The 24,440-nt window shown below is 44.5% G+C and overlaps 7 protein-coding genes and 12 non-coding genes across 19 annotated transcripts in view; 4 read left to right on the top strand and 15 right to left on the bottom strand.

Annotated features, from left to right (window-relative positions):
• The window catches only part of LOC133015316 (histone H2AX-like), a 179,894-nt gene extending 166,543 nt beyond the window's left edge, over positions 1-13,351 (top strand). The window contains exon 2 of the mRNA XM_061082487.1: positions 12,946-13,351. Coding sequence (XP_060938470.1) covers positions 12,946-13,351 — 406 coding nt within the window. The remainder of the gene's footprint in view (positions 1-12,945) is intronic.
• The window catches only part of LOC133015150 (histone H2A-like), a 543,969-nt gene that overhangs the window by 173,726 nt on the left and 345,803 nt on the right, over positions 1-24,440 (bottom strand). The gene's annotated exons all lie outside the window — the stretch shown is intronic.
• Positions 559-722, bottom strand: LOC133017198 (U1 spliceosomal RNA). The gene has a single exon (XR_009682532.1). It is a non-coding gene; the product is annotated as a U1 spliceosomal RNA (small nuclear RNA).
• On the bottom strand, positions 1,303-1,466 carry LOC133017147 (U1 spliceosomal RNA). The gene has a single exon (XR_009682484.1). It is a non-coding gene; the product is annotated as a U1 spliceosomal RNA (small nuclear RNA).
• Positions 2,046-2,209, bottom strand: LOC133017013 (U1 spliceosomal RNA). Its single transcript, XR_009682358.1, has one exon. It is a non-coding gene; the product is annotated as a U1 spliceosomal RNA (small nuclear RNA).
• On the bottom strand, positions 2,789-2,952 carry LOC133016238 (U1 spliceosomal RNA). The gene has a single exon (XR_009681630.1). It is a non-coding gene; the product is annotated as a U1 spliceosomal RNA (small nuclear RNA).
• Positions 3,533-3,696, bottom strand: LOC133017146 (U1 spliceosomal RNA). Its single transcript, XR_009682483.1, has one exon. It is a non-coding gene; the product is annotated as a U1 spliceosomal RNA (small nuclear RNA).
• Positions 4,276-4,439, bottom strand: LOC133017091 (U1 spliceosomal RNA). The gene has a single exon (XR_009682431.1). It is a non-coding gene; the product is annotated as a U1 spliceosomal RNA (small nuclear RNA).
• LOC133017046 (U1 spliceosomal RNA) lies at positions 5,020-5,183 on the bottom strand. The gene has a single exon (XR_009682389.1). It is a non-coding gene; the product is annotated as a U1 spliceosomal RNA (small nuclear RNA).
• LOC133016226 (U1 spliceosomal RNA) lies at positions 5,764-5,927 on the bottom strand. The gene has a single exon (XR_009681619.1). It is a non-coding gene; the product is annotated as a U1 spliceosomal RNA (small nuclear RNA).
• Positions 6,508-6,671, bottom strand: LOC133017020 (U1 spliceosomal RNA). The gene has a single exon (XR_009682364.1). It is a non-coding gene; the product is annotated as a U1 spliceosomal RNA (small nuclear RNA).
• LOC133016808 (U1 spliceosomal RNA) lies at positions 7,252-7,415 on the bottom strand. Its single transcript, XR_009682162.1, has one exon. It is a non-coding gene; the product is annotated as a U1 spliceosomal RNA (small nuclear RNA).
• LOC133016689 (U1 spliceosomal RNA) lies at positions 7,996-8,159 on the bottom strand. Its single transcript, XR_009682049.1, has one exon. It is a non-coding gene; the product is annotated as a U1 spliceosomal RNA (small nuclear RNA).
• Positions 9,464-9,838, top strand: LOC133015314 (histone H2B-like). The gene has a single exon (XM_061082484.1). The coding sequence runs from the start codon at positions 9,464-9,466 to the stop codon at positions 9,836-9,838; it is 375 nt and encodes a 124-aa protein (XP_060938467.1).
• On the bottom strand, positions 13,952-15,534 carry LOC133015310 (histone H1-like). Its single transcript, XM_061082481.1, has one exon. It carries the CDS (start codon positions 15,513-15,515, stop codon positions 14,895-14,897), a length of 621 nt encoding a protein of 206 aa, XP_060938464.1. The 5' UTR covers positions 15,516-15,534; the 3' UTR covers positions 13,952-14,894.
• Positions 17,595-18,030, top strand: LOC133015315 (histone H4). Its single transcript, XM_061082485.1, has one exon. It carries the CDS (start codon positions 17,659-17,661, stop codon positions 17,968-17,970), a length of 312 nt encoding a protein of 103 aa, XP_060938468.1. The 5' UTR covers positions 17,595-17,658; the 3' UTR covers positions 17,971-18,030.
• Positions 19,686-19,849, bottom strand: LOC133016571 (U1 spliceosomal RNA). The gene has a single exon (XR_009681938.1). It is a non-coding gene; the product is annotated as a U1 spliceosomal RNA (small nuclear RNA).
• LOC133015313 (histone H2B-like) lies at positions 21,098-21,472 on the top strand. Its single transcript, XM_061082483.1, has one exon. The coding sequence runs from the start codon at positions 21,098-21,100 to the stop codon at positions 21,470-21,472; it is 375 nt and encodes a 124-aa protein (XP_060938466.1).
• LOC133015317 (histone H3) lies at positions 23,722-24,288 on the bottom strand. The gene has a single exon (XM_061082488.1). The coding sequence runs from the start codon at positions 24,283-24,285 to the stop codon at positions 23,875-23,877; it is 411 nt and encodes a 136-aa protein (XP_060938471.1). The 5' UTR covers positions 24,286-24,288; the 3' UTR covers positions 23,722-23,874.

Below are 24,440 nucleotides of genomic sequence, written 5' to 3'. Positions count from 1 at the left end.
GCTCTTGTTTCTCAGACACAGTTGTTTGGCTCACGGTGCCTCCCATGCATATTCACACAATCCAAAGGCCTTCAGTATCACATCATCCCCTTTTGGTAAAGGACTTGTTGAAGTGAAGCAAACACTTGTGTGAAATGAGTGAAGCAAACACTTGTGTGAAATGACATTGAATTACTTTATCACTGTTCTGGTCTCCAGCCCTTTTGTTCCCCTCGCAAAACAGAGTAAGCCTCGATGAAAAGCAGCCAGGTAAGTCCTGGCCGTCTCTGATAAATCACCACAAAGCCCAAAGACATAACAACTTTGTCTCAGAGACAACACAAACTGCAATAAATTGGCAAAAATCAGCATACAGGCAGTACAAGAATTTCTAGCAAACATTACTTATCAAAACAGCACACTTGGAACAGGAGTGACCCCGTCTATTTGCTGTTAAATTATACTTCTACCACAATCAGTGGCATTAGTGAGTGCATTGTGTTGGAAAAAACATGCACTACAACCAAACCTATAAAATAGGCCCAGTGTCAGGCTCTTATTGCAATTGAACATGATGATCCGGGGAGAGCGCGGACGCAGTCCCCCACTTCCACAAATTATGCAGTCGAGATTCCCACATTTGGGGAATTCGCACGGGTCAGCACAACCGAAGTGCAATGGCTGAGCCTCGCCCTGGGTGAACCACCTTCATGATCAGGGTATCTCCCCTGCCAGGTAAGTATGAGTTGCAAGCATTGGAGACAGGCTCTTGTTTCTCAGACACAGTTGCTTGGCTCACGGTGCATCCCATGCATATTCACACAATCCAAAGGCCTTCAGTATCACATCATCCCCTTTTGGTAAAGGACTTGTTGAAGTGAAGCAAACACTTGTGTGAAATGAGTGAAGCAAACACTTGTGTGAAATGACATTGAATTACTTTATCACTGTTCTGGTCTCCAGCCCTTTTGTTCCCCTCGCAAAACAGAGTAAGCCTCGATGAAAAGCAGCCAGGTAAGTCCTGGCCGTCTCTGATAAATCACCACAAAGCCCAAAGACATAACAACTTTGTCTCAGAGACAACACAAACTGCAATAAATTGGCAAAAATCAGCATACAGGCAGTACAAGAATTTCTAGCAAACATTACTTATCAAAACAGCACACTTGGAACAGGAGTGACCCCGTCTATTTGCTGTTAAATTATACTTCTACCACAATCAGTGGCATTAGTGAGTGCATTGTGTTGGAAAAAACATGCACTACAACCAAACCTATAAAATAGGCCCAGTGTCAGGCTCTTATTGCAATTGAACATGATGATCAGGGGAGAGCGCGGACGCAGTCCCCCACTTCCACAAATTATGCAGTCGAGATTCCCACATTTGGGGAATTCGCACGGGTCAGCACAACCGAAGGGCAATGGCTGAGCCTCGCCCTGGGTGAACCACCTTCATGATCATGGTATCTCCCCTGCCAGGTAAGTATGAGTTGGAAGCATTGGAGACAGGCTCTTGTTTCTCAGACACAGTTGCTTGGCTCACGGTGCATCCCATGCATATTCACACAATCCAAAGGCCTTCAGTATCACATCATCCCCTTTTGGTAAAGGACTTGTTGAAGTGAAGCAAACACTTGTGTGAAATGATGGAAGCAAACACTTGTGTGAAATGACATTGAATTACTTTATCACTGTTCTGGTCTCCAGCCCTTTTGTTCCCCTCGCAAAACAGAGTAAGCCTCGATGAAAAGCAGCCAGGTAAGTCCTGGCCGTCTCTGATAAATCACCACAAAGCCCAAAGACATAACAACTTTGTCTCAGAGACAACACAAACTGCAATAAATTGGCAAAAATCAGCATACAGGCAGTACAAGAAATTCTAGCAAACATTACTTATCAAAACAGCACACTTGGAACAGGAGTGACCCCGTCTATTTGCTGTTAAATTATACTTCTACCATAATCAGTGGCATTAGTGAGTGCATTGTGTTGGAAAAAACATGCACTACAACCAAACTATAAAATAGGCCCAGTGTCAGGCTCTTATTGCAATTGAACATGATGATCAGGGGAGAGCGCGGACGCAGTCCCCCACTACCACAAATTATGCAGTCGAGATTGCCACATTTGGGGAATTCGCACGGGTCAGCACAACCGAAGTGCAATGGCTGAGCCTCGCCCTGGGTGAACCACCTTCATGATCATGGTATCTCCCCTGCCAGGTAAGTATGAGTTGGAGGCATTGGAGACAGGCTCTTGTTTCTCAGACACAGTTGCTTGGCTCACGGTGCCTCCCATGCATATTCACACAATCCAAAGGCCTTCAGTATCACATCATCCCCTTTTGGTAAAGGACTTGTTGAAGTGAAGCAAACACTTGTGTGAAATGAGTGAAGCAAACACTTGTGTGAAATGACATTGAATTACTTTATCACTGTTCTGGTCTCCAGCCCTTTTGTTCCCCTCGCAAAACAGAGTAAGCCTCGATGAAAAGCAGCCAGGTAAGTCCTGGCCGTCTCTGATAAATCACCACAAAGCCCAAAGACATAACAACTTTGTCTCAGAGACAACACAAACTGCAATAAATTGGCAAAAATCAGCATACAGGCAGTACAAGAATTTCTAGCAAACATTACTTATCAAAACAGCACACTTGGAACAGGAGTGAACCCGTCTATTTGCTGTTAAATTATACTTCTACCACAATCAGTGGCATTAGTGAGTGCATTGTGTTGGAAAAAACATGCACTACAACCAAACCTATAAAATAGGCCCAGTGTCAGGCTCTTATTGCATTTGACGTGATGATCAGGGGAGAGCGCGGACGCAGTCCCCCACTACCACAAATTATGCAGTCGAGATTCCCACATTTGGGGAATTCGCACGGGTCAGCACAACCGAAGTGCAATGGCTGAGCCTCGCCCTGGGTGAACCACCTTCATGATCATGGTATCTCCCCTGCCAGGTAAGTATGAGTTGGAAGCATTGGAGACAGGCTCTTGTTTCTCAGACACAGTTGCTTGGCTCACGGTGCATCCCATGCATATTCACACAATCCAAAGGCCTTCAGTATCACATCATCCCCTTTTGGTAAAGGACTTGTTGAAGTGAAGCAAACACTTGTGTGAAATGAGTGAAGCAAACACTTGTGTGAAATGACATTGAATTACTTTATCACTGTTCTGGTCTCCAGCCCTTTTGTTCCCCTCGCAAAACAGAGTAAGCCTCGATGAAAAGCAGCCAGGTAAGTCCTGGCCGTCTCTGATAAATCACCACAAAGCCCAAAGACATAACAACTTTGTCTCAGAGACAACACAAACTGCAATAAATTGGCAAAAATCAGCATACAGGCAGTACAAGAATTTCTAGCAAACATTACTTATCAAAACAGCACACTTGGAACAGGAGTGACCCCGTCTATTTGCTGTTAAATTATACTTCTACCACAATCAGTGGCATTAGTGAGTGCATTGTGTTGGAAAAAACATGCACTACAACCAAACCTATAAAATAGGCCCAGTGTCAGGCTCTTATTGCAATTGAACATGATGATCAGGGGAGAGCGCGGACGCAGTCCCCCACTTCCACAAATTATGCAGTCGAGATTCCCACATTTGGGGAATTCGCACGGGTCAGCACAACCGAAGGGCAATGGCTGAGCCTCGCCCTGGGTGAACCACCTTCATGATCATGGTATCTCCCCTGCCAGGTAAGTATGAGTTGGAAGCATTGGAGACAGGCTCTTGTTTCTCAGACACAGTTGCTTGGCTCACGGTGCATCCCATGCATATTCACACAATCCAAAGGCCTTCAGTATCACATCATCCCCTTTTGGTAAAGGACTTGTTGAAGTGAAGCAAACACTTGTGTGAAATGATGGAAGCAAACACTTGTGTGAAATGACATTGAATTACTTTATCACTGTTCTGGTCTCCAGCCCTTTTGTTCCCCTCGCAAAACAGAGTAAGCCTCGATGAAAAGCAGCCAGGTAAGTCCTGGCCGTCTCTGATAAATCACCACAAAGCCCAAAGACATAACAACTTTGTCTCAGAGACAACACAAACTGCAATAAATTGGCAAAAATCAGCATACAGGCAGTACAAGAAATTCTAGCAAACATTACTTATCAAAACAGCACACTTGGAACAGGAGTGACCCCGTCTATTTGCTGTTAAATTATACTTCTACCATAATCAGTGGCATTAGTGAGTGCATTGTGTTGGAAAAAACATGCACTACAACCAAACTATAAAATAGGCCCAGTGTCAGGCTCTTATTGCAATTGAACATGATGATCAGGGGAGAGCGCGGACGCAGTCCCCCACTACCACAAATTAGGCAGTCGAGATTGCCACATTTGGGGAATTCGCACGGGTCAGCACAACCGAAGTGCAATGGCTGAGCCTCGCCCTGGGTGAACCACCTTCATGATCATGGTATCTCCCCTGCCAGGTAAGTATGAGTTGGAAGCATTGGAGACAGGCTCTTGTTTCTCAGACACAGTTGCTTGGCTCACGGTGCCTCCCATGCATATTCACACAATCCAAAGGCCTTCAGTATCACATCATCCCCTTTTGATAAAGGACTTGTTGAAGTGAAGCAAACACTTGTGTGAAATGAGTGAAGCAAACACTTGTGTGAAATGACATTGAATTACTTTATCACTGTTCTGGTCTCCAGCCCTTTTGTTCCCCTCGCAAAACAGAGTAAGCCTCGATGAAAAGCAGCCAGGTAAGTCCTGGCCGTCTCTGATAAATCACCACAAAGCCCAAAGACATAACAACTTTGTCTCAGAGACAACACAAACTGCAATAAATTGGCAAAAATCAGCATACAGGCACTACAAGAATTTCTAGCAATCATTACTTATCAAAACAGCACACTTGGAACAGGAGTGACCCCGTCTATTTGCTGTTAAATTATACTTCTACCACAATCAGTGGCATTAGTGAGTGCATTGTGTTGGAAAAAACATGCACTACAACCAAACCTATAAAATAGGCCCAGTGTCAGGCTCTTATTGCAATTGAACATGATGATCAGGGGAGAGCGCGGACGCAGTCCCCCACTACCACAAATTATGCAGTCGAGATTCCCACATTTGGGGAATTCGCACGGGTCAGCACAACCGAAGTGCAATGGCTGAGCCTCGCCCTGGGTGACCCACCTTCATGATCATGGTATCTCCCCTGCCAGGTAAGTATGAGTTGGAAGCATTGGAGACAGGCTCTTGTTTCTCAGACACAGTTGCTTGGCTCACGGTGCCTCCCATGCATATTCACACAATCCAAAGGCCTTCAGTATCACATCATCCCCTTTTGGTAAAGGACTTGTTGAAGTGAAGCAAACACTTGTGTGAAATGAGTGAAGCAAACACTTGTGTGAAATGACATTGAATTACTTTATCACTGTTCTGGTCTCCAGCCCTTTTGTTCCCCTCGCAAAACAGAGTAAGCCTCGATGAAAAGCAGCCAGGTAAGTCCTGGCCGTCTCTGATAAATCACCACAAAGCCCAAAGACATAACAACTTTGTCTCAGAGACAACACAAACTGCAATAAATTGGCAAAAGTCAGCATACAGGCACTACAAGAATTTCTAGCAATCATTACTTATCAAAACAGCCCACTTGGAACAGGAGTGACCCCGTCTATTTGCTGTTAAATTATACTTCTACCACAATCAGTGGCATTAGTGAGTGCATTGTGTTGGAAAAAACATGCACTACAACCAAACCTATAAAATAGGCCCAGTGTCAGGCTCTTATTGCAATTGAACATGATGATCAGGGGAGAGCGCGGACGCAGTCCCCCACTACCACAAATTATGCAGTCGAGATTCCCACATTTGGGGAATTCGCACGGGTCAGCACAACCGAAGTGCAATGGCTGAGCCTCGCCCTGGGTGAACCACCTTCATGATCATGGTATCTCCCCTGCCAGGTAAGTATGAGTTGGAGGCATTGGAGACAGGCTCTTGTTTCTCAGACACAGTTGCTTGGCTCACGGTGCCTCCCATGCATATTCACACAATCCAAAGGCCTTCAGTATCACATCATCCCCTTTTGGTAAAGGACTTGTTGAAGTGAAGCAAACACTTGTGTGAAATGAGTGAAGCAAACACTTGTGTGAAATGACATTGAATTACTTTATCACTGTTCTGGTCTCCAGCCCTTTTGTTCCCCTCGCAAAACAGAGTAAGCCTCCATGAAAAGCAACCAGGTAAGCCCTGGCCGTCTCTGATAAATCACCACAAAGCCCAAAGACATAACAACTTTGTCTCAGAGACAACACAAACTGCAATGAATTGGCAAAAATCAGCATACAGGCAGTACAATAATTTCTAGCAAACATTACTTATCAAAACAGCACACTTGGAACAGGAGTGACCCCGTCTATTTGCTGTTAAATTATACTTCTACCACAATCAGTGGCATTAGTGAGTGCATTGTGTTGGAAAAAACATGCACTACAACCAAACCTATAAAATAGGCCCAGTGTCAGGCTCTTATTGCAATTGAACATGATGATCAAGGGAGAGCGCGGACGCAGTCCCCCACTACCACAAATTATGCAGTCGAGATTCCCACATTTGGGGAATTCGCACGGGTCAGCACAACCGAAGTGCAATGGCTGAGCCTCGCCCTGGGTGAACCACCTTCATGATCATGGTATCTCCCCTGCCAGGTAAGTATGAGTTGGAAGCATTGGAGACAGGCTCTTGTTTCTCAGACACAGTTGCTTGGCTCACGGTGCATCCCATGCATATTCACACAATCCAAAGGCCTTCAGTATCACATCATCCCCTTTTGGTAAAGGACTTGTTGAAGTGAAGCAAACACTTGTGTGAAATGAGTGAAGCAAACACTTGTGTGAAATGACATTGAATTACTTTATCACTGTTCTGGTCTCCAGCCCTTTTGTTCCCCTCGCAAAACAGAGTAAGCCTCGATGAAAAGCAGCCAGGTAAGTCCTGGCCGTCTCTGATAAATCACCACAAAGCCCAAAGACATAACAACTTTGTCTCAGAGACAACACAAACTGCAATAAATTGGCAAAAATCAGCATACAGGCAGTACAAGAATTTCTAGCAATCATTACTTATCAAAACAGCACACTTGGAAAAGGAGTGACCCCGTCTATTTGCTGTTAAATTATACTTCTACCATAATCAGTGGCATTAGTGAGTGCATTGTGTTGGAAAAAACATGCACTACAACCAAACCTATAAAATAGGCCCAGTGTCAGGCTCTTATTGCAATTGAACATGATGATCAGGGGAGAGCGCGGACGCAGTCCCCCACTACCACAAATTATGCAGTCGAGATTCCCACATTTGGGGAATTCGCACGGGTCAGCACAGCCGAAGTGCAATGGCTGAGCCTCGCCCTGGGTGAACCACCTTCATGATCATGGTATCTCCCCTGCCAGGTAAGTATGAGTTGGAGGCATTGGAGACAGGCTCTTGTTTCTCAGACACAGTTGCTTGGCTCACGGTGCCTCCCATGCATATTCACACAATCCAAAGGCCTTCAGTATCACATCAACCCCTTTTGGTAAAGGACTTGTTGAAGTGAAGCAAACACTTGTGTGAAATGAGTGAAGCAAACACTTGTGTGAAATGACATTGAATTACTTTATCAATGTTCTGGTCTCCAGCCCTTTTGTTCCCCTTGCAAAACAGAGTAAGCCTCGATGAAAAGCAGCCAGGTAAGCCCTGGCCGTCTCTGATAAATCACCACAAAGCCCAAAGACATGACAAATTTGTCTCAGAGACAACACAAACTGCTATAAATTGGCAAAAATCAGCATACAGGCAGTACAAGAATTTCTAGCAAACATTACTTATCAAAACAGCACACTTGGAACAGGATTGACCCCGTCTATTTGCTGTTAAATTATACTTCTACCACAATCAGTGGCATTAGCGAGTGCATTGTGTTGGAAAAAACATGCACTACAACCAAACCTATAAAATAGGCCCAGTGTCAGGCTCTTATTGCAATTGAACATGATGATCAGGGGAGAGCGCGGACGCAGTCCCCCACTACCACAAATTATGCAGTCGAGATTCCCACATTTGGGGAATTCGCACGGGTCAGCACAGCCGAAGTGCAATGGCTGAGCCTCGCCCTGGGTGAACCACCTTCATGATCATGGTATCTCCCCTGCCAGGTAAGTATGAGTTGGAGGCATTGGAGACAGGCTTTTGTTTCTCAGACACAGTTGCTTGGCTCACGGTGCCTCCCATGCATATTCACACAATCCAAAGGCCTTCAGTATCACATCATCCCCTTTTGGTAAAGGACTTGTTGAAGTGAAGCAAACACTTGTGTGAAATGAGTGGAGCAAACACTTGTGTGAAATGACATTGAATTACTTTATCAATGTTCTGGTCTCCAGCCCTTTTGTTCCCCTTGCAAAACAGAGTAAGCCTCGATGAAAAGCAGCCAGGTAAGCCCTGGCCGTCTCTGATAAATCACCACAAAGCCCAAAGACATAACAACTTTGTCTCAGAGACAACACAAACTGCTATAAATTGGCAAAAATCAGCATACAGGCAGTACAAGAATTTCTAGCAAACATTACTTATCAAAACAGCACACTTGGAACATGTGTGTGTGTGTGTGTGTGTGTGTGTGTGTGTGTGTGTGTGTGTGTGTGTGTGTGTGTGTGTGTGTGTGAGTGTGTGTGTGTGTGTGTGTGTGTGTGTGTGTGTGTGTGTGTGTGTGTGTGTGTGTGTGTGTGCTGTCTCTGCTTTGAAAGACAACGTCTTAATATGAAAGTCTATCCGAGTGATGTGGGCGAATTTCAACCGGATAAAATCTCCCTGTACTCTATTAAACAGGTCTTGACGCAGCAGCTAATTGGACTGTAATATTCAAAGGCAGCAGGCAGGACCAAGTGTCTATAGGATTTGTCTAATTTAATACAGGTATAACAATAATGACGATTATAATAAAAAGGTGCCAAATTTATCACGATCATCTTTTTCCCTTCTTTTCTTTGGGAGGGCGGCTCCCTATTGGCCAGCTACACCTGTTTATGTTCCAGGCACAAAGGAGCCGATACCGGTCCTGCTGATGGGTTGATGCTCTTCCACGGCACACAACAAACCTTCTTGCTCCTGCACGTTTGGATGTTCTATCTTGGAGGAGCTGTTCCCTTCTCATTTAGAGCTGTGTATTTATCAGGTTGCTTTGGTTCAGATTGTTTTAAATGATACTAATGTGATACCACCATAAATAATAATACGTTTCAGACATCTTGCATTTTTTCTTAACCTTCCAAAAGTTACCGTTGAGCTCTACAGTTCAACCTCTGTCAGCAGCAGAGTAGTGGACTCATGAACACGGAGACACTCCCACGTGCTGCACATTCAGCCAATGACAGAGAGGGAACGGCACATACTGATTTACATGTGATGTGTTCAAATACAGCCTGGCCACCAGCGTCTGTATTCATTTGAACGAACAATATCGTGACGATGCCTGACATAGCGAAGCCTGCGCCCAAGAAGGGCTCCAAGAAAGCGGTGGCCAAGGCCCCCGGTAAGGGTGGAAAGAAGAGGAGAAAGTCCAGGAAGGAGAGCTACGCCATCTACGTGTACAAAGTGCTGAAGCAGGTCCACCCCGACACCGGGATCTCCTCCAAGGCCATGGGCATCATGAACTCCTTCGTGAGCGACATCTTCGAGCGCATCGCCGGTGAGGCCTCTCGTCTGGCTCATTACAACAAGCGCTCCACCATCACCTCCAGGGAGATTCAGACCGCCGTCCGCCTGCTGCTGCCCGGGGAGCTGGCTAAACACGCCGTGTCTGAGGGCACCAAGGCCGTGACCAAGTACACCAGCTCCAAGTAAATGCCTCTGCGGAGACATCAAACCAACGGCTCTTTTAAGAGCCACACACTTTCTCTATGAAGACAAACTGTCCTGACTCTCACATGTCCAGCAATATTTCAACAGCCACTTTTAACTAGTAATGTAGCTGTGGTTAATTAAATTGAAGAGGAAAATCATGTGAATACTTTCTAAACATCCCGCAAACTTCTCTAAACTTCTACTCATGAAAACAATTATTTTTTAAATCCAATAGCAGAATTTACTGCAGGACTTTTCCTCTGTCTCAAATCAGTGATTGCTGTTATTCACGAGGAGCTGTTCCCCCCCTGGTGGTCATAATCGTATTGCAAAGAAGCCTATGAGATCCTTGCTCCTCAAAGTCAGAGGACTACACTTGCACGTACAACACAACCACCCACCAAAAGCAAGTGTTAACAATTTTTACTGGCTGTCCCCATTGAAAAGTGTGAAATGTGAAAGTTAACTAGTTTTCTATTGACGTTAAACATTGCCACAAAAAGTTGACCCCAAGGACTATAAGAAGGTGAAAGTACAACTAAGACATAACAATCTAATAGTCAATAGACAGTGACTCTTTAAACGTGGTCTTTTATTTAAAAAAAAACAAGCAAAGATTTGTTTTATCAGCCCTAAAAGTCATGTTGTAGCTGTACAAAAGTGTTAGTGCAGCTCAAGCAGTGTACGCACTTGATGCTAGACGGGAATCGTTTTTGATAGTGTTATGAACATGCCCATTTATTATTAGTCCGGGGGGGCCAGTGTGTCTATGTTCATCTTTCATTAGGCATCTTTGGATACTGACCAGTTTTAAAATCACCTCAAGTATGCTTGAAACTGTTGCTGATTTCAACCTGTCATTCTGCTGGATTCTTTTGTACTATAGGGTTTAATTTACAGAAATGGACCTTAGAAAAAGAAGTCCTGGTTGTGTGGTGGCATCCTTGACATGATATTTTCGCCCCCCCGCCACCTGTAGCTGTCAGTCTACAACGACGAGGAGCTCATCAAACTCCTGAGCACAGTGACCATCTCTCCACTTTGCCTTTGCTTTCCTACCTTTGATTCATGAGTTGAAAACTGTGAGATTAACAGCAACACTGTTATTACATTGTTAAAATATATATATAACATTATAACATTGTTATGCTAAGATTTTGGATGGGTGTGAGTGAAGGGGAGGGGGGTGCTTTTTTATGTCAAGCATGGGAGGTACTTTGTGTTATAGTGCCTGTTTATAAAGCACTACATAAATAAAGTATATTTGAATGGTTCAAATAACATGTTTACATGCTACCACTTACCCACGGCAATCTACACAAACACTTTCAAATACTGCACATGTGTGTACATTCTGGACTCACAGTGTGTTTGTTGACACTAAAGCCTTCAATTGTAATATGAATGTGTTATTGGCTATAACAGTCTGAGAAGACTTGATCAATAGGTAACATATGGACAGGTTGACTGAGATCTCTCACTCACGAGACAAATAGTTTTTCAAAAACATTTGTCATGTTTTAATGATTATTTTAAACAAATAATGATTAAAATAATATACATAAACATGTATCCTAGTGTTAATGTGAAGAGTCAATGTAGGTGTTTACTAAATCAGACAGCAGAGACATTTAAAATTCCAGTAAAGCAAAGACATATGCTGCAAAATAAATGATACAACCTGTTGACTTTTTGTATTACATGAGAGAAATGTGCCACAATATTAATTTGATCATTGCTTGAAGTGTACATCTAGTAAAATTGACTACTTCAACATGGATATTAAATTAGGTCCTAATTATAGAACGACTCTCCAGCATCCTCAGCATGAAACGTTCATGGCTCTGATAGGAAGTCGGGCTCAACTTTCCCAGGAGCCTCGGCCATCAGCGGTGTGTTGGCTGCCTGCACAAAAACGTGACTTTATTACAAAGGGATCATCAGCAGGTCCTTGTTTTGTTTTGAAAAGACTTTGATGTGGTTGCCGTGGAAATCATGTTGCTGGCCGTGTCTTAGATTAGTCTTTGTTGCTTATATTCTATGCAGAGCTACTAATGCAGCAAATATTTAACTGCAAACTCTTTTATATACAGTATGACATATAATGACAACGGTCATTTGTTCAATTATTTTGTAAATCGGATTAAAGTTAAATGTCTAAAAATATGGATTGTAATGTACTGTAATTACTTGATTATAAATTAATTATATTGTAATAACTTAATTTATTTATTACTCCAATGGTATTAATATGTACTTTAGGATCTGCAGTCAATTCTTGAGTTAGTTATATGTATTAACTGTCTTTAACAAGCAGGGCAACGGAGGACTTTTGTCTTGAGGGCAGTGAAGTGGCTCTTAAAAGAGCCGTTGTTATCGTCAGTGGAGCAGCAGCAGTTTATGCTCTCTCTCCGCGGATGCGGCGGGCCAGCTGGATGTCCTTGGGCATGATGGTAACCCTCTTGGCGTGGATGGCGCACAGGTTGGTGTCCTCGAACAGGCCGACCAGGTAAGCCTCGCTGGCCTCCTGCAGAGCCATGACAGCGGAGCTCTGGAAGCGCAGGTCGGTCTTGAAATCCTGAGCGATTTCTCTCACCAGGCGCTGGAAGGGCAGCTTGCGGATCAGCAGCTCCGTGGATTTCTGGTAGCGACGGATCTCTCTCAGAGCCACGGTACCGGGCCTGTAACGGTGAGGCTTCTTCACGCCACCGGTGGCCGGGGCGCTCTTACGTGCAGCCTTAGTGGCCAGCTGCTTCCTGGGGGCTTTGCCTCCGGTGGATTTACGAGCGGTCTGCTTGGTTCTTGCCATTTTGTTTCTTGTCTCTGCGATCGGGAGAAAGAGTGAAGCGGTGGAGAGACACTCTGCTTTTAAACTACGGAGGCAGCCGTGACATGGTGAGAGGCTCCTCCTGGAGCTCAGCGTCGCCCAAAGGAGCAACCCACCGCCCGAGTCCTGCTGCCTATTGGAGGAAAGTGCCGGCCGTCCTCCACTGCTCTGCGGGAGGCTGATACTCTGGTTGGTCTGGCATGAACCGTCCCGCTCGATCCGCGGATATAAAACTGATTGTTCGAGCTTTTCACCGTACTTTCTCTTGACGTGTTTCAAGGAACCAATCTACATCCATCATGTCAGGCAGAGGCAAAACCGGCGGAAAGGCCAGAGCCAAGGCAAAGACCCGCTCTTCCCGCGCTGGGCTCCAGTTCCCCGTCGGTCGTGTTCACAGGCTGCTGCGTAAAGGCAACTACGCACATCGCGTTGGTGCCGGCGCCCCCGTCTACCTGGCGGCAGTGCTGGAGTACCTGACCGCTGAGATCCTGGAGCTGGCTGGAAACGCCGCCCGCGACAACAAGAAGAGCCGTATCATCCCCCGCCACCTGCAGCTGGCCGTCCGCAACGACGAGGAGCTCAACAAACTCCTGGGCGGAGTGACCATCGCTCAGGGCGGCGTGCTGCCCAACATCCAGGCTGTGCTGTTGCCCAAGAAGACCGAGAAGGCCACCAAGTCCAAGTAAAGCAAAGCCGCTTGACACCATCGACACAAAGGCTCTTTTAAGAGCCACTCACTCACCTCCAAAGAGCAAAACTCCTCATGTCACTCATCAACTTGAAAAATAAACAAGCTAAAGTCATTGTAGGGATATCAGCGGTTAGCACGTATTCGTGGGTGTTTTTTTTCTGTGTCAGCTGTACGTGTCCTATAGTGAGGACACAATCACTCATGAAAGGCACCTGCCAGGATGTACAGCATAAATGCAAAAACAACACATATCATCCTAATGAAATAGAAACGACTGTGGGTACAACGTATTTAATTCAGCTTTCAACCTCTTTACATTTGTCATGGAGTAAATCTAGGATGTGAACTAAATATATCTATTCATTACACATCCTACAAACTTATTTACAGAGTAATGTAGTCATAAACAATCACTCTTGTACCTTTGCTTAATCTGTAAAATCCGCTTTGCTCTCCATGAGCTTGAGTGAAATATGAAATGAGTTATGTCGACAACACTTACTTAATTTGTGGTCACAGCGCTAATTTTGTTTTAGTTATCTAGATACAATTATCTCACATTTCACCTCTGCACAGACTTGAGGCGTAAAGCCGCTGCACTCTGCTAAACAACATCCATCAAGAGCATCAAACTGTTGAAGTGCAGCTCCTAAACAAAACCAACAGCTCTGTCCATGGTCCTGAAACAGGATTAAAAGAGCTTGGTTTTTCTGAATTATACTCTGAAAAATGTACTCGGTGTTTTAAAAATAAATCTGAGAAAAACATCACCTGGACAAAAACACTTCTACTCCCTTTGAGTAAACTTAACCTTGTGACTTTCCGTCTGTTGGTGTTGCAGTGTCTGGTGAGAGTTCATCAAGACTTTAGTTTAATGACAGCCACTGATCAAGGTGATGCAGCTACAGAGCTCATTTTGATGAGTCAACACGTAGCTGCAATAAAACAGGAGAAGCTGAGCTACTGGAAAAGAAAGCTTCTGACAGGACACGGACGAGAGTTCGTCTGGTATGGGACGTTGTTCCAACTCCTATAATTTGGAGAGCAGCTCCATCTGCTGGCTGCCTGATGCTACTACAGTACAGTGTGGTTATATGATGTGATTTCTAAGCAGCTGTCACTTATATATTGAGCAAAGAAAGACACGAGAAAACTACGATAAATATAACAACAGGGGCACAATCTTTAGGAAGTGTGGTATATGAAGTAAATCGGATACCGCTGAACATCATGTTACATGATGTATGTGTGTGTGTGTGTGTGTGTCAGTAGGAGTCGGCTACTCCTTCACACAGAGTCTAGACTATGCTTTATACTATTTGACGTTTTTATATGAACTAACTCCTACATCTTAACATTGTCAGAAAGACATTTCATATTTGTCTAACCAACTTGACTCCCTATACCTAAGAACTCTGTCTCTACATATTTCTTAACAGTGGTGGTGAATGATGAGGACTCAGCTCTTTGTGGATAGACTTGTGTGGCTCTTAAAAGAGCCTTTTACCAGGATGGACATGTATCGCAGTGAGGACAGCTCACTTCTTCTTGGCTGCTGTCTTCTTCGCTTTGGGCTTGGCGACCCTCTTCGCGGGGGATTTCTTTGCAGCAGGCGCCTTTTTCCCCATCTTCTTGGGGCTCTTTGCCACTTTCTTGGGGCTCTTCGCCACCTTCTTCGGGCTCTTCGCCACCTTCTTGGCCGCTGCTGGTTTCGTCACCTTCTTCGGGGACTTTTTAGCGGCTGCTGGCTTCTTGGCTGCCTTGGGCTTTTTAGCCACTGCAGGTTTCTTGGCGGCGGGCTTCTTCGCTTTGGGAGCGGCCTTCTTCACCGCCTTCTGGACCTTGGTGTCCACCTTCTTGCTCATCTTGAACGAGCCCGTGGCCCCGGTTCCCCTGGTCTGGACCAGGGTCCCGCTGACCACCAGCTTCTTGATGGTGGTGTTGACGCGGGAGTTGTTCTTCTCCACATCGTAGCCTCCGGCAGCCAGAGCCTTCTTGAGGGCGGACACTGACGCGCCACTGCGCTCCTTGGACGCGGACACGGCTTTCACGATGAGCTCACTGACGCCGGGGCCGGCGGCCTTCGGTTTCACGACCTTCTTCTTGACCGCTTTAACCTTGGCGGCGGCTGGAGCCGGAGCTGGAGCGGCTTCTGACATCTTTCTCTTTGCGTTTAGATCAACGAAGAACTATCGGTGTGAGTTACAGGACTGTTGAGGAGTCCTGGTCGGGAGGCGGTACTTGAACACATCATGAGAACCGTGAAGACTCAGTCGAGCCGCTGCTCCTGTGTGCAGTGGGAACGCCGAGACACTTGTGTTTTCTCTTCACTGATAAACGACTTAAAAGTCAGTGGGTGAGCGGTGCTGGAGGCTGACAGTGAGGCAGCAGGTAGCGGACTTATTTGTCTTCATATTGAAGTCATGACGAGCTCTGATGCTCTCTGCATTTCGTCGGTGGAGCCTCCAAACACGACCCGTTCACCGCGGTGAGCAGCGCTGCTCCGCGGCTTTCCCCACTAGTTTCTCTCCTTAAATGAGTTCAAAAGCACCACAGCCCCACCAAAACCCGTTTCCCCGCTGCTCCACATGTTTGTTCAGAGAGACCGAGTGAAAACAAGCACCTGCTGATGATTCCTTTGTAATAAAGTCAAGAAATTGTGCAGGCAGCAAACACACCGCTGATGGCCGGGGCTCCTGGTGAAGTTGAGCCAGACTTCCTATCAGAGCCCTGACGTTTCACGCTGAAGATCATGCCATTAGCGCTACAGTTCATATCCATGTTGAATTTTCAATTTGATAAAATATACACTTCAAGCAATGATTAATTTAATATTGTGGCACATTTCTCTCATTTAATGCAAAAAGTCAACAGGTTCCATCATTTCTTTTCCCGAAAATGTTTAAGCCTTACTGGAATTTGCAATTTCTCTTCTTAGTAAATACCAAATTTTGCTCATCATAGTAACACTGGGATACATGTTTCCGTTCATGATTTGTGTAAAATAATCATTAAATCATGGCAAACGTTTCTTAAAAAACGATTTGACCCGTGTGTGAGACATCTCCGACAACCTGTCAATATGTAACCTAGTGATCAATAGATCAAGTCTTCTCTGATTTGTATGGCCAATAACACATTCATATTACAAATGAAGACTTTGGTGTCAACAACACTCTGAGTATCCAGAATGTACACACGTGTGGAGTATGTGAAGGTATTTGTGGAAATTGTAGCATGTAAACATGTACTTTTTACCATTCAAAAATTACTTTATTTATGGCTTACTTTTAATACAAACACTATAACACAAAGTACTTTCAATGCTAACAATGATAGAAAAAAACGCACACCCCTTCACTCACCCCCATTCAAGCTCATAGCAAAACCACAACAACAGTGTTGTTGTTGATCTCATAGTTTTTAACTCATGAATCAGGGGTAGGAAAGGAAAGACAAAGTGCAGAGACGGTCACTCTGCCCAGAAGTTTGTTGAGCTCCTCGTCATTGTGGACGGACAGCTACAGGTGGGATGAAAATACCATGTTAAGGATGCCACCGCAAAACCATGACCATTTTATCCAAGGTCCATATCTGCAAATGAAACCAGATGAATGCAGTAAAACAGAATCCAGCCGAATGTCAGTTTCTTATCAACAACACTTTCAAGCATACACAAGGTGCTTTTTAACTGGTCAGTATCCAATGATGCCAAATGAAAGAAGAAGAAAGTCACCCTGTCACCTTGGACTGCTAATAAAAGGGCATGTTCATAACACTATCAAAACAGTTTCAGACAAGCATCAAGTGCTTACACTGCACTGACACTTTTGAATATTACATTCACTTTTGGTTGGGGGTTGTGTTTTAGATAAAAGGCTATTTAAGTACTTAACAGGAGGGCTAAGGGATAAATCGTGAGCTGACTCTTTGTGTGACCACGGTTTTTCACTCAAGGTTGCTCAACATTCATACATTGTCTAAGTACTTCCCTAGTCAGTCCTAATGTTACTTTTATTTTTAACCCAGCGTTTTTCACAGGCACTCCTCCCACTTGATGGAAACGTGACACAGTCCTACTATTACACAAAACTGGTAAAGTGTCAGACTTTAATATCTACGGTCCTACATCCAAACCTGTGGAGGCGCTAGCGCACAATACATTTAATTCTCAGCGGCCATGAGGATCCACAGAGGAGGAAGAGGGCCGCCTCGGTCTTCTATCAGGTCCTCAGTCAAGCTATGACTAGCTGTGGTTCCCTCGGAGCACTCTATTGACTAGATCTCATCTAACTGAAGAAGATGTCTGGACGCGGAAAGGGAGGAAAGGGACTCGGTAAAGGAGGCGCAAAGCGTCACCGCAAAGTTCTCCGTGATAACATCCAGGGAATCACCAAGCCCGCCATCCGCCGCCTGGCTCGCCGTGGCGGAGTGAAGCGTATCTCCGGTCTGATCTACGAGGAGACCCGCGGCGTGTTGAAGGTTTTCCTGGAGAACGTGATCCGCGATGCTGTCACCTACACCGAGCACGCCAAGAGGAAGACCGTGACCGCCATGGACGTGGTGTATGCTCTGAAGAGACAGGGCCGCACTCTGTACGGCTTCGGCGGATAAACACACTTTCCAACAGCTCAACAACACAACGGCTCTTTTAAGAGCCACACACCGAGTCAATGAGAGCTCACATCCTCTGCTCAACACCAATCAGTCGTTCTTGGAGTATTTCCCTTAATTGTCAATATTTAGAAGTTATTTCATATCAAAACACCAAATTAAAGTGTACAATTTTTAACGATGTTGACATGATCTGCAGCTATTTCTTATGGACTTCATATACCATATTCCTTAGTTGAAATGGGTTCACAATTCACATTAATTCTTTTGTTTAGTAATCGTAGTTTCCTCTGGTCTTTAATTGCTAAATATATAAGTGACACCTAAAGACAGTTTATATTTATACTGTTAATATTTATACAAATATATAGTTTAATGACAGTTATATATACATAAACATATATACACATTGGCATAAGAAATACTGGCATAAGTTGCGGGTGAGCTGCTTAGATAAATGACAATTGCAGCCTCGCATCATACACATGTACATCTACTGTAGTGACATGAGGCAGCCAGCAGATGGCGCTGCTGTCCAAATTACGTGAACCGGAACAACGTCCACTACCAGTTGAACTCTCCTACATGTCTTGTCAGAAGCTTTGTTTTCCAGTAGCTCAGCTTCTCCAGTTATTGCATCTTCTTCTCTGTTCTGAGTTTTGAAAATGAGCTCTGTAGCTGCATCAACTTGATCAGGGGCTGTCACTACAATAAGGCACCCCCCCCTCCCTCCCTCCCTCCCCGGCTTTATGATTAGAAACACTTAGTTAAGTTTCAGAGTAGAATTACAAATCTTGCTTGAGGACCATGGTCAGAGCTGTCTGTTTAAGGTGCTGCACCCTCCCCAGATTTTTGATCTGAATGGATGTTGAGGAGCAGAGCGCAGCCGCTTTACGCTTCAAGTCTGTGCAGAAACACATGTAGGTGAAAAATGAGTCACCCCCTGACATTAACATGAATACACAGAAGCTCACACACACACACGCATATGTTAATATATTCACAAAGACACAAAGCCATTTAGCGCATATCTAAATTTAGCACTGAGCAACTACTTTTGTTGCTATGAAGAACACACAAGTGTCCTCTACATGTCCTTGTTCTGCGGGAGTTTAGCAACGGCCTTACACTGCAGCCCTCTGGAACCTGACTGACCTATCGACTCACTCACTGGTAATGGAGACCCTGTTGCAATACACACTAAGATAAAACACAGCACTTGATTGATTGTGTAACCATCTAAAGTAGTAAAGTAGAGGACGTGTTGAAGTGAAGCAAACACTTGTGTGAAATGAGTGGAGCAAACACTTGTGTGAAATGACATTGAATTACTTTATCAATGTTCTGGTCTCCAGCCCTTTTGTTCCCCTTGCAAAACAGAGTAAGCCTCGATGAAAAGCAGCCAGGTAAGCCCTGGCCGTCTCTGATAAATCACCACAAAGCCCAAAGACATAACAACTTTGTCTCAGAGACAACACAAACTGCTATAAATTGGCAAAAGTCAGCATACAGGCAGTACAAGAATTTCTAGCAAACATTACTTATCAAAACAGCCCACTTGGAACAGGAGTGACCCCGTCTATTTGCTGTTAAATTATACTTCTACCACAATCAGTGGCATTAGTGAGTGCATTGTGTTGGAAAAAACATGCACTACAACCAAACCTAAAAAATAGGCCCAGTGTCAGGCTCTTATTGCAATTGAACATGATGATCAGGGGAGAGCGCGGACGCAGTCCCCCACTACCACAAATTATGCAGTCGAGATTCCCACATTTGGGGAATTCGCACGGGTCAGCACAGCCGAAGTGCAATGGCTGAGCCTCGCCCTGGGTGAACCACCTTCATGATCATGGTATCTCCCCTGCCAGGTAAGTATGAGTTGGAGGCATTGGAGACAGGCTTTTGTTTCTCAGACACAGTTGCTTGGCTCACGGTGCCTCCCATGCATATTCACACAATCCAAAGGCCTTCAGTATCACATCATCCCCTTTTGGTAAAGGACTTGTTGAAGTGAAGCAAACACTTGTGTGAAATGAGTGGAGCAAACACTTGTGTGAAATGACATTGAATTACTTTATCAATGTTCTGGTCTCCAGCCCTTTTGTTCCCCTTGCAAAACAGAGTAAGCCTCGATGAAAAGCAGCCAGGTAAGCCCTGGCCGTCTCTGATAAATCACCACAAAGCCCAAAGACATAACAACTTTGTCTCAGAGACAACACAAACTGCTATAAATTGGCAAAAATCAGCATACAGGCAGTACAAGAATTTCTAGCAAACATTACTTATCAAAACAGCACACTTGGAACATGTGTGTGTGTGTGTGTGTGTGTGTGTGTGTGTGAGTGTGTGTGTGTGTGTGTGTGTGTGTGTGTGTGTGTGTGTGTGCTGTCTCTGCTTTGAAAGACAACGTCTTAATATGAAAGTCTATCCGAGTGATGTGGGCGAATTTCAACCGGATAAAATCTCCCTGTACTCTATTAAACAGGTCTTGACGCAGCAGCTAATTGGACTGTAATATTCAAAGGCAGCAGGCAGGACCAAGTGTCTATAGGATTTGTCTAATTTAATACAGGTATAACAATAATGACGATTATAATAAAAAGGTGCCAAATTTATCACGATCATCTTTTTCCCTTCTTTTCTTTGGGAGGGCGGCTCCCTATTGGCCAGCTACACCTGTTTATGTTCCAGGCACAAAGGAGCCGATACCGGTCCTGCTGATGGGTTGATGCTCTTCCACGGCACACAACAAACCTTCTTGCTCCTGCACGTTTGGATGTTCTATCTTGGAGGAGCTGTTCCCTTCTCATTTAGAGCTGTGTATTTATCAGGTTGCTTTGGTTCAGATTGTTTTAAATGATACTAATGTGATACCACCATAAATAATAATACGTTTCAGACATCTTGCATTTTTTCTTAACCTTCCAAAAGTTACCGTTGAGCTCTACAGTTCAACCTCTGTCAGCAGCAGAGTAGTGGACTCATGAACACGGAGACACTCCCACGTGCTGCACATTCAGCCAATGACAGAGAGGGAACGGCACATACTGATTTACATGTGATGTGTTCAAATACAGCCTGGCCACCAGCGTCTGTATTCATTTGAACGAACAATATCGTGACGATGCCTGACATAGCGAAGCCTGCGCCCAAGAAGGGCTCCAAGAAAGCGGTGGCCAAGGCCCCCGGTAAGGGTGGAAAGAAGAGGAGAAAGTCCAGGAAGGAGAGCTACGCCATCTACGTGTACAAAGTGCTGAAGCAGGTCCACCCCGACACCGGGATCTCCTCCAAGGCCATGGGCATCATGAACTCCTTCGTGAGCGACATCTTCGAGCGCATCGCCGGTGAGGCCTCTCGTCTGGCTCATTACAACAAGCGCTCCACCATCACCTCCAGGGAGATTCAGACCGCCGTCCGCCTGCTGCTGCCCGGGGAGCTGGCTAAACACGCCGTGTCTGAGGGCACCAAGGCCGTGACCAAGTACACCAGCTCCAAGTAAATGCCTCTGCGGAGACATCAAACCAACGGCTCTTTTAAGAGCCACACACTTTCTCTATGAAGACAAACTGTCCTGACTCTCACATGTCCAGCAATATTTCAACAGCCACTTTTAACTAGTAATGTAGCTGTGGTTAATTAAATTGAAGAGGAAAATCATGTGAATACATTCTAAACATCCCGCAAACTTCTCTAAACTTCTACTCATGAAAACAATTATTTTTTAAATCCAATAGCAGAATTTACTGCAGGACTTTTCCTCTGTCTCAAATCAGTGATTGCTGTTAGTCACGAGGAGCTGTTCCCCCCCTGGTGGTCATAATCGTATTGCAAAGAAGCCTATGAGATCCTTGCTCCTCAAAGTCAGAGGACTACACTTGCACGTACAACACAACCACCCACCAAAAGCAAGTGTTAACAATTTTTACTGGCTGTCCCCATTGAAAAGTGTGAAATGTGAAAGTTAACTAGTTTTCTATTGACGTTAAACATTGCCACAAAAAGTTGACCCCAAGGACTATAAGAAGGTGAAAGTACAACTAAGACATAACAATCTAATAGTCAATAGACAGTGACTCTTTAAACGTGGTCTTTTATTTAAAAAAAAAACAAGCAAAGATTTGTTTTATCAGCCCTAAAAGTCATGTTGTAGCTCTACAAAAGTGTTAGTGCAGCTCAAGCAGTGTACGCACTTGATGCTAGACGGGAATCGTTTTTGATAGTGTTATGAACATGCCCATTTATTATTAGTCCGGGGGGGCCAGTGTGTCTATGTTCATCTTTCATTAGGCATCTTTGGATACTGACCAGTTTTAAAATCACCTCAAGTATGCTTGAAACTGTTGCTGATTTCAACCTGTCATTCTGCTGGATTCTTTTGTACTATAGGGTTTAATTTACAGAAATGGACCTTAGAAAAAGAAGTCCTGGTTGTGTGGTGGCATCCTTGACATGATATTTTCGCCCCCCCGCCACCTGTAGCTGTCAGTCTACAACGACGAGGAGCTCATCAAACTCCTGAGCACAGTGACCATCTCTCCACTTTGCCTTTGCTTTCCTACCTTTGATTCATGAGTTGAAAACTGTGAGATTAACAGCAACACTGTTATTACATTGTTAAAATATATATATAACATTATAACATTGTTATGCTAAGATTTTGGATGGGTGTGAGTGAAGGGGAGGGGGGTGCTTTTTTATGTCAAGCATGGGAGGTACTTTGTGTTATAGTCCCTGTTTATAAAGCACTACATAAATAAAGTATATTTGAATGGTTCAAATAACATGTTTACATGCTACCACTTACCCACGGCAATCTACACAAACACTTTCAAATACTGCACATGTGTGTACATTCTGGACTCACAGTGTGTTTGTTGACACTAAAGCCTTCAATTGTAATATGAATGTGTTATTGGCTATAACAGTCTGAGAAGACTTGATCAATAGGTAACATATGGACAGGTTGACTGAGATCTCTCACTCACGAGACAAATAGTTTTTCAAAAACATTTGTCATGTTTTAATGATTATTTTAAACAAATAATGATTAAAATAATATACATAAACATGTATCCTAGTGTTAATGTGAAGAGTCAATGTAGGTGTTTACTAAATCAGACAGCAGAGACATTTAAAATTCCAGTAAAGCAAAGACATATGCTGCAAAATAAATGATACAACCTGTTGACTTTTTGTATTACATGAGAGAAATGTGCCACAATATTAATTTGATCATTGCTTGAAGTGTACATCTAGTAAAATTGACTACTTCAACATGGATATTAAATTAGGTCCTAATTATAGAACGACTCTCCAGCATCCTCAGCATGAAACGTTCATGGCTCTGATAGGAAGTCGGGCTCAACTTTCCCAGGAGCCTCGGCCATCAGCGGTGTGTTGGCTGCCTGCACAAAAACGTGACTTTATTACAAAGGGATCATCAGCAGGTCCTTGTTTTGTTTTGAAAAGACTTTGATGTGGTTGCCGTGGAAATCATGTTGCTGGCCGTGTCTTAGATTAGTCTTTGTTGCTTATATTCTATGCAGAGCTACTAATGCAACAAATATTTAACTGCAAACTCTTTTATATACAGTATAATGACATATAATGACAACGGTCATTTGTTCAATTATTTTGTAAATCGGATTAAAGTTAAATGTCTAAAAATATGGATTGTAATGTACTGTAATTACTTGATTATAAATTAATTATATTGTAATAACTTAATTTATTTATTACTCCAATGGTATTAATATGTACTTTAGGATCTGCAGTCAATTCTTGAGTTAGTTATATGTATTAACTGTCTTTAACAAGCAGGGCAACGGAGGACTTTTGTCTTGAGGGCAGTGAAGTGGCTCTTAAAAGAGCCGTTGTTATCGTCAGTGGAGCAGCAGCAGTTTATGCTCTCTCTCCGCGGATGCGGCGGGCCAGCTGGATGTCCTTGGGCATGATGGTAACCCTCTTGGCGTGGATGGCGCACAGGTTGGTGTCCTCGAACAGGCCGACCAGGTAAGCCTCGCTGGCCTCCTGCAGAGCCATGACAGCGGAGCTCTGGAAGCGCAGGTCGGTCTTGAAATCCTGAGCGATTTCTCTCACCAGGCGCTGGAAGGGCAGCTTGCGGATCAGCAGCTCCGTGGATTTCTGGTAGCGACGGATCTCTCTCAGAGCCACGGTACCGGGCCTGTAACGGTGAGGCTTCTTCACGCCACCGGTGGCCGGGGCGCTCTTACGTGCAGCCTTAGTGGCCAGCTGCTTCCTGGGGGCTTTGCCTCCGGTGGATTTACGAGCGGTCTGCTTGGTTCTTGCCATTTTGTTTCTTGTCTCTGCGATCGGGAGAAAGAGTGAAGCGGTGGAGAGACACTCTGCTTTTAAACTACGGAGGCAGCCGTGACATGGTGAGAGGCTCCTCCTGGAGCTCAGCGTCGCCCAAAGGAGCAACCCACCGCCCGAGTCCTGCTGCCTAT

Source organism: Limanda limanda, chromosome 12 (assembly GCF_963576545.1).
Source record: "Limanda limanda chromosome 12, fLimLim1.1, whole genome shotgun sequence".
NCBI lineage: Eukaryota > Metazoa > Chordata > Actinopteri > Pleuronectiformes > Pleuronectidae > Limanda > Limanda limanda.
The sequence above is the reverse complement of the archived record's forward strand: the minus strand, read 5'-3'. Positions and strand labels throughout refer to the sequence as shown.

Coding starts and splice junctions, on each gene's coding strand:
- LOC133015314 (XM_061082484.1), top strand. CDS start 9,464: ATGCCTGACATAGCGAAGCCTGCGCCCAAGAAGGGCTCCAAGAAAGCG.
- LOC133015310 (XM_061082481.1), bottom strand. CDS start 15,515: ATGTCAGAAGCCGCTCCAGCTCCGGCTCCAGCCGCCGCCAAGGTTAAA.
- LOC133015315 (XM_061082485.1), top strand. CDS start 17,659: ATGTCTGGACGCGGAAAGGGAGGAAAGGGACTCGGTAAAGGAGGCGCA.
- LOC133015313 (XM_061082483.1), top strand. CDS start 21,098: ATGCCTGACATAGCGAAGCCTGCGCCCAAGAAGGGCTCCAAGAAAGCG.
- LOC133015317 (XM_061082488.1), bottom strand. CDS start 24,285: ATGGCAAGAACCAAGCAGACCGCTCGTAAATCCACCGGAGGCAAAGCC.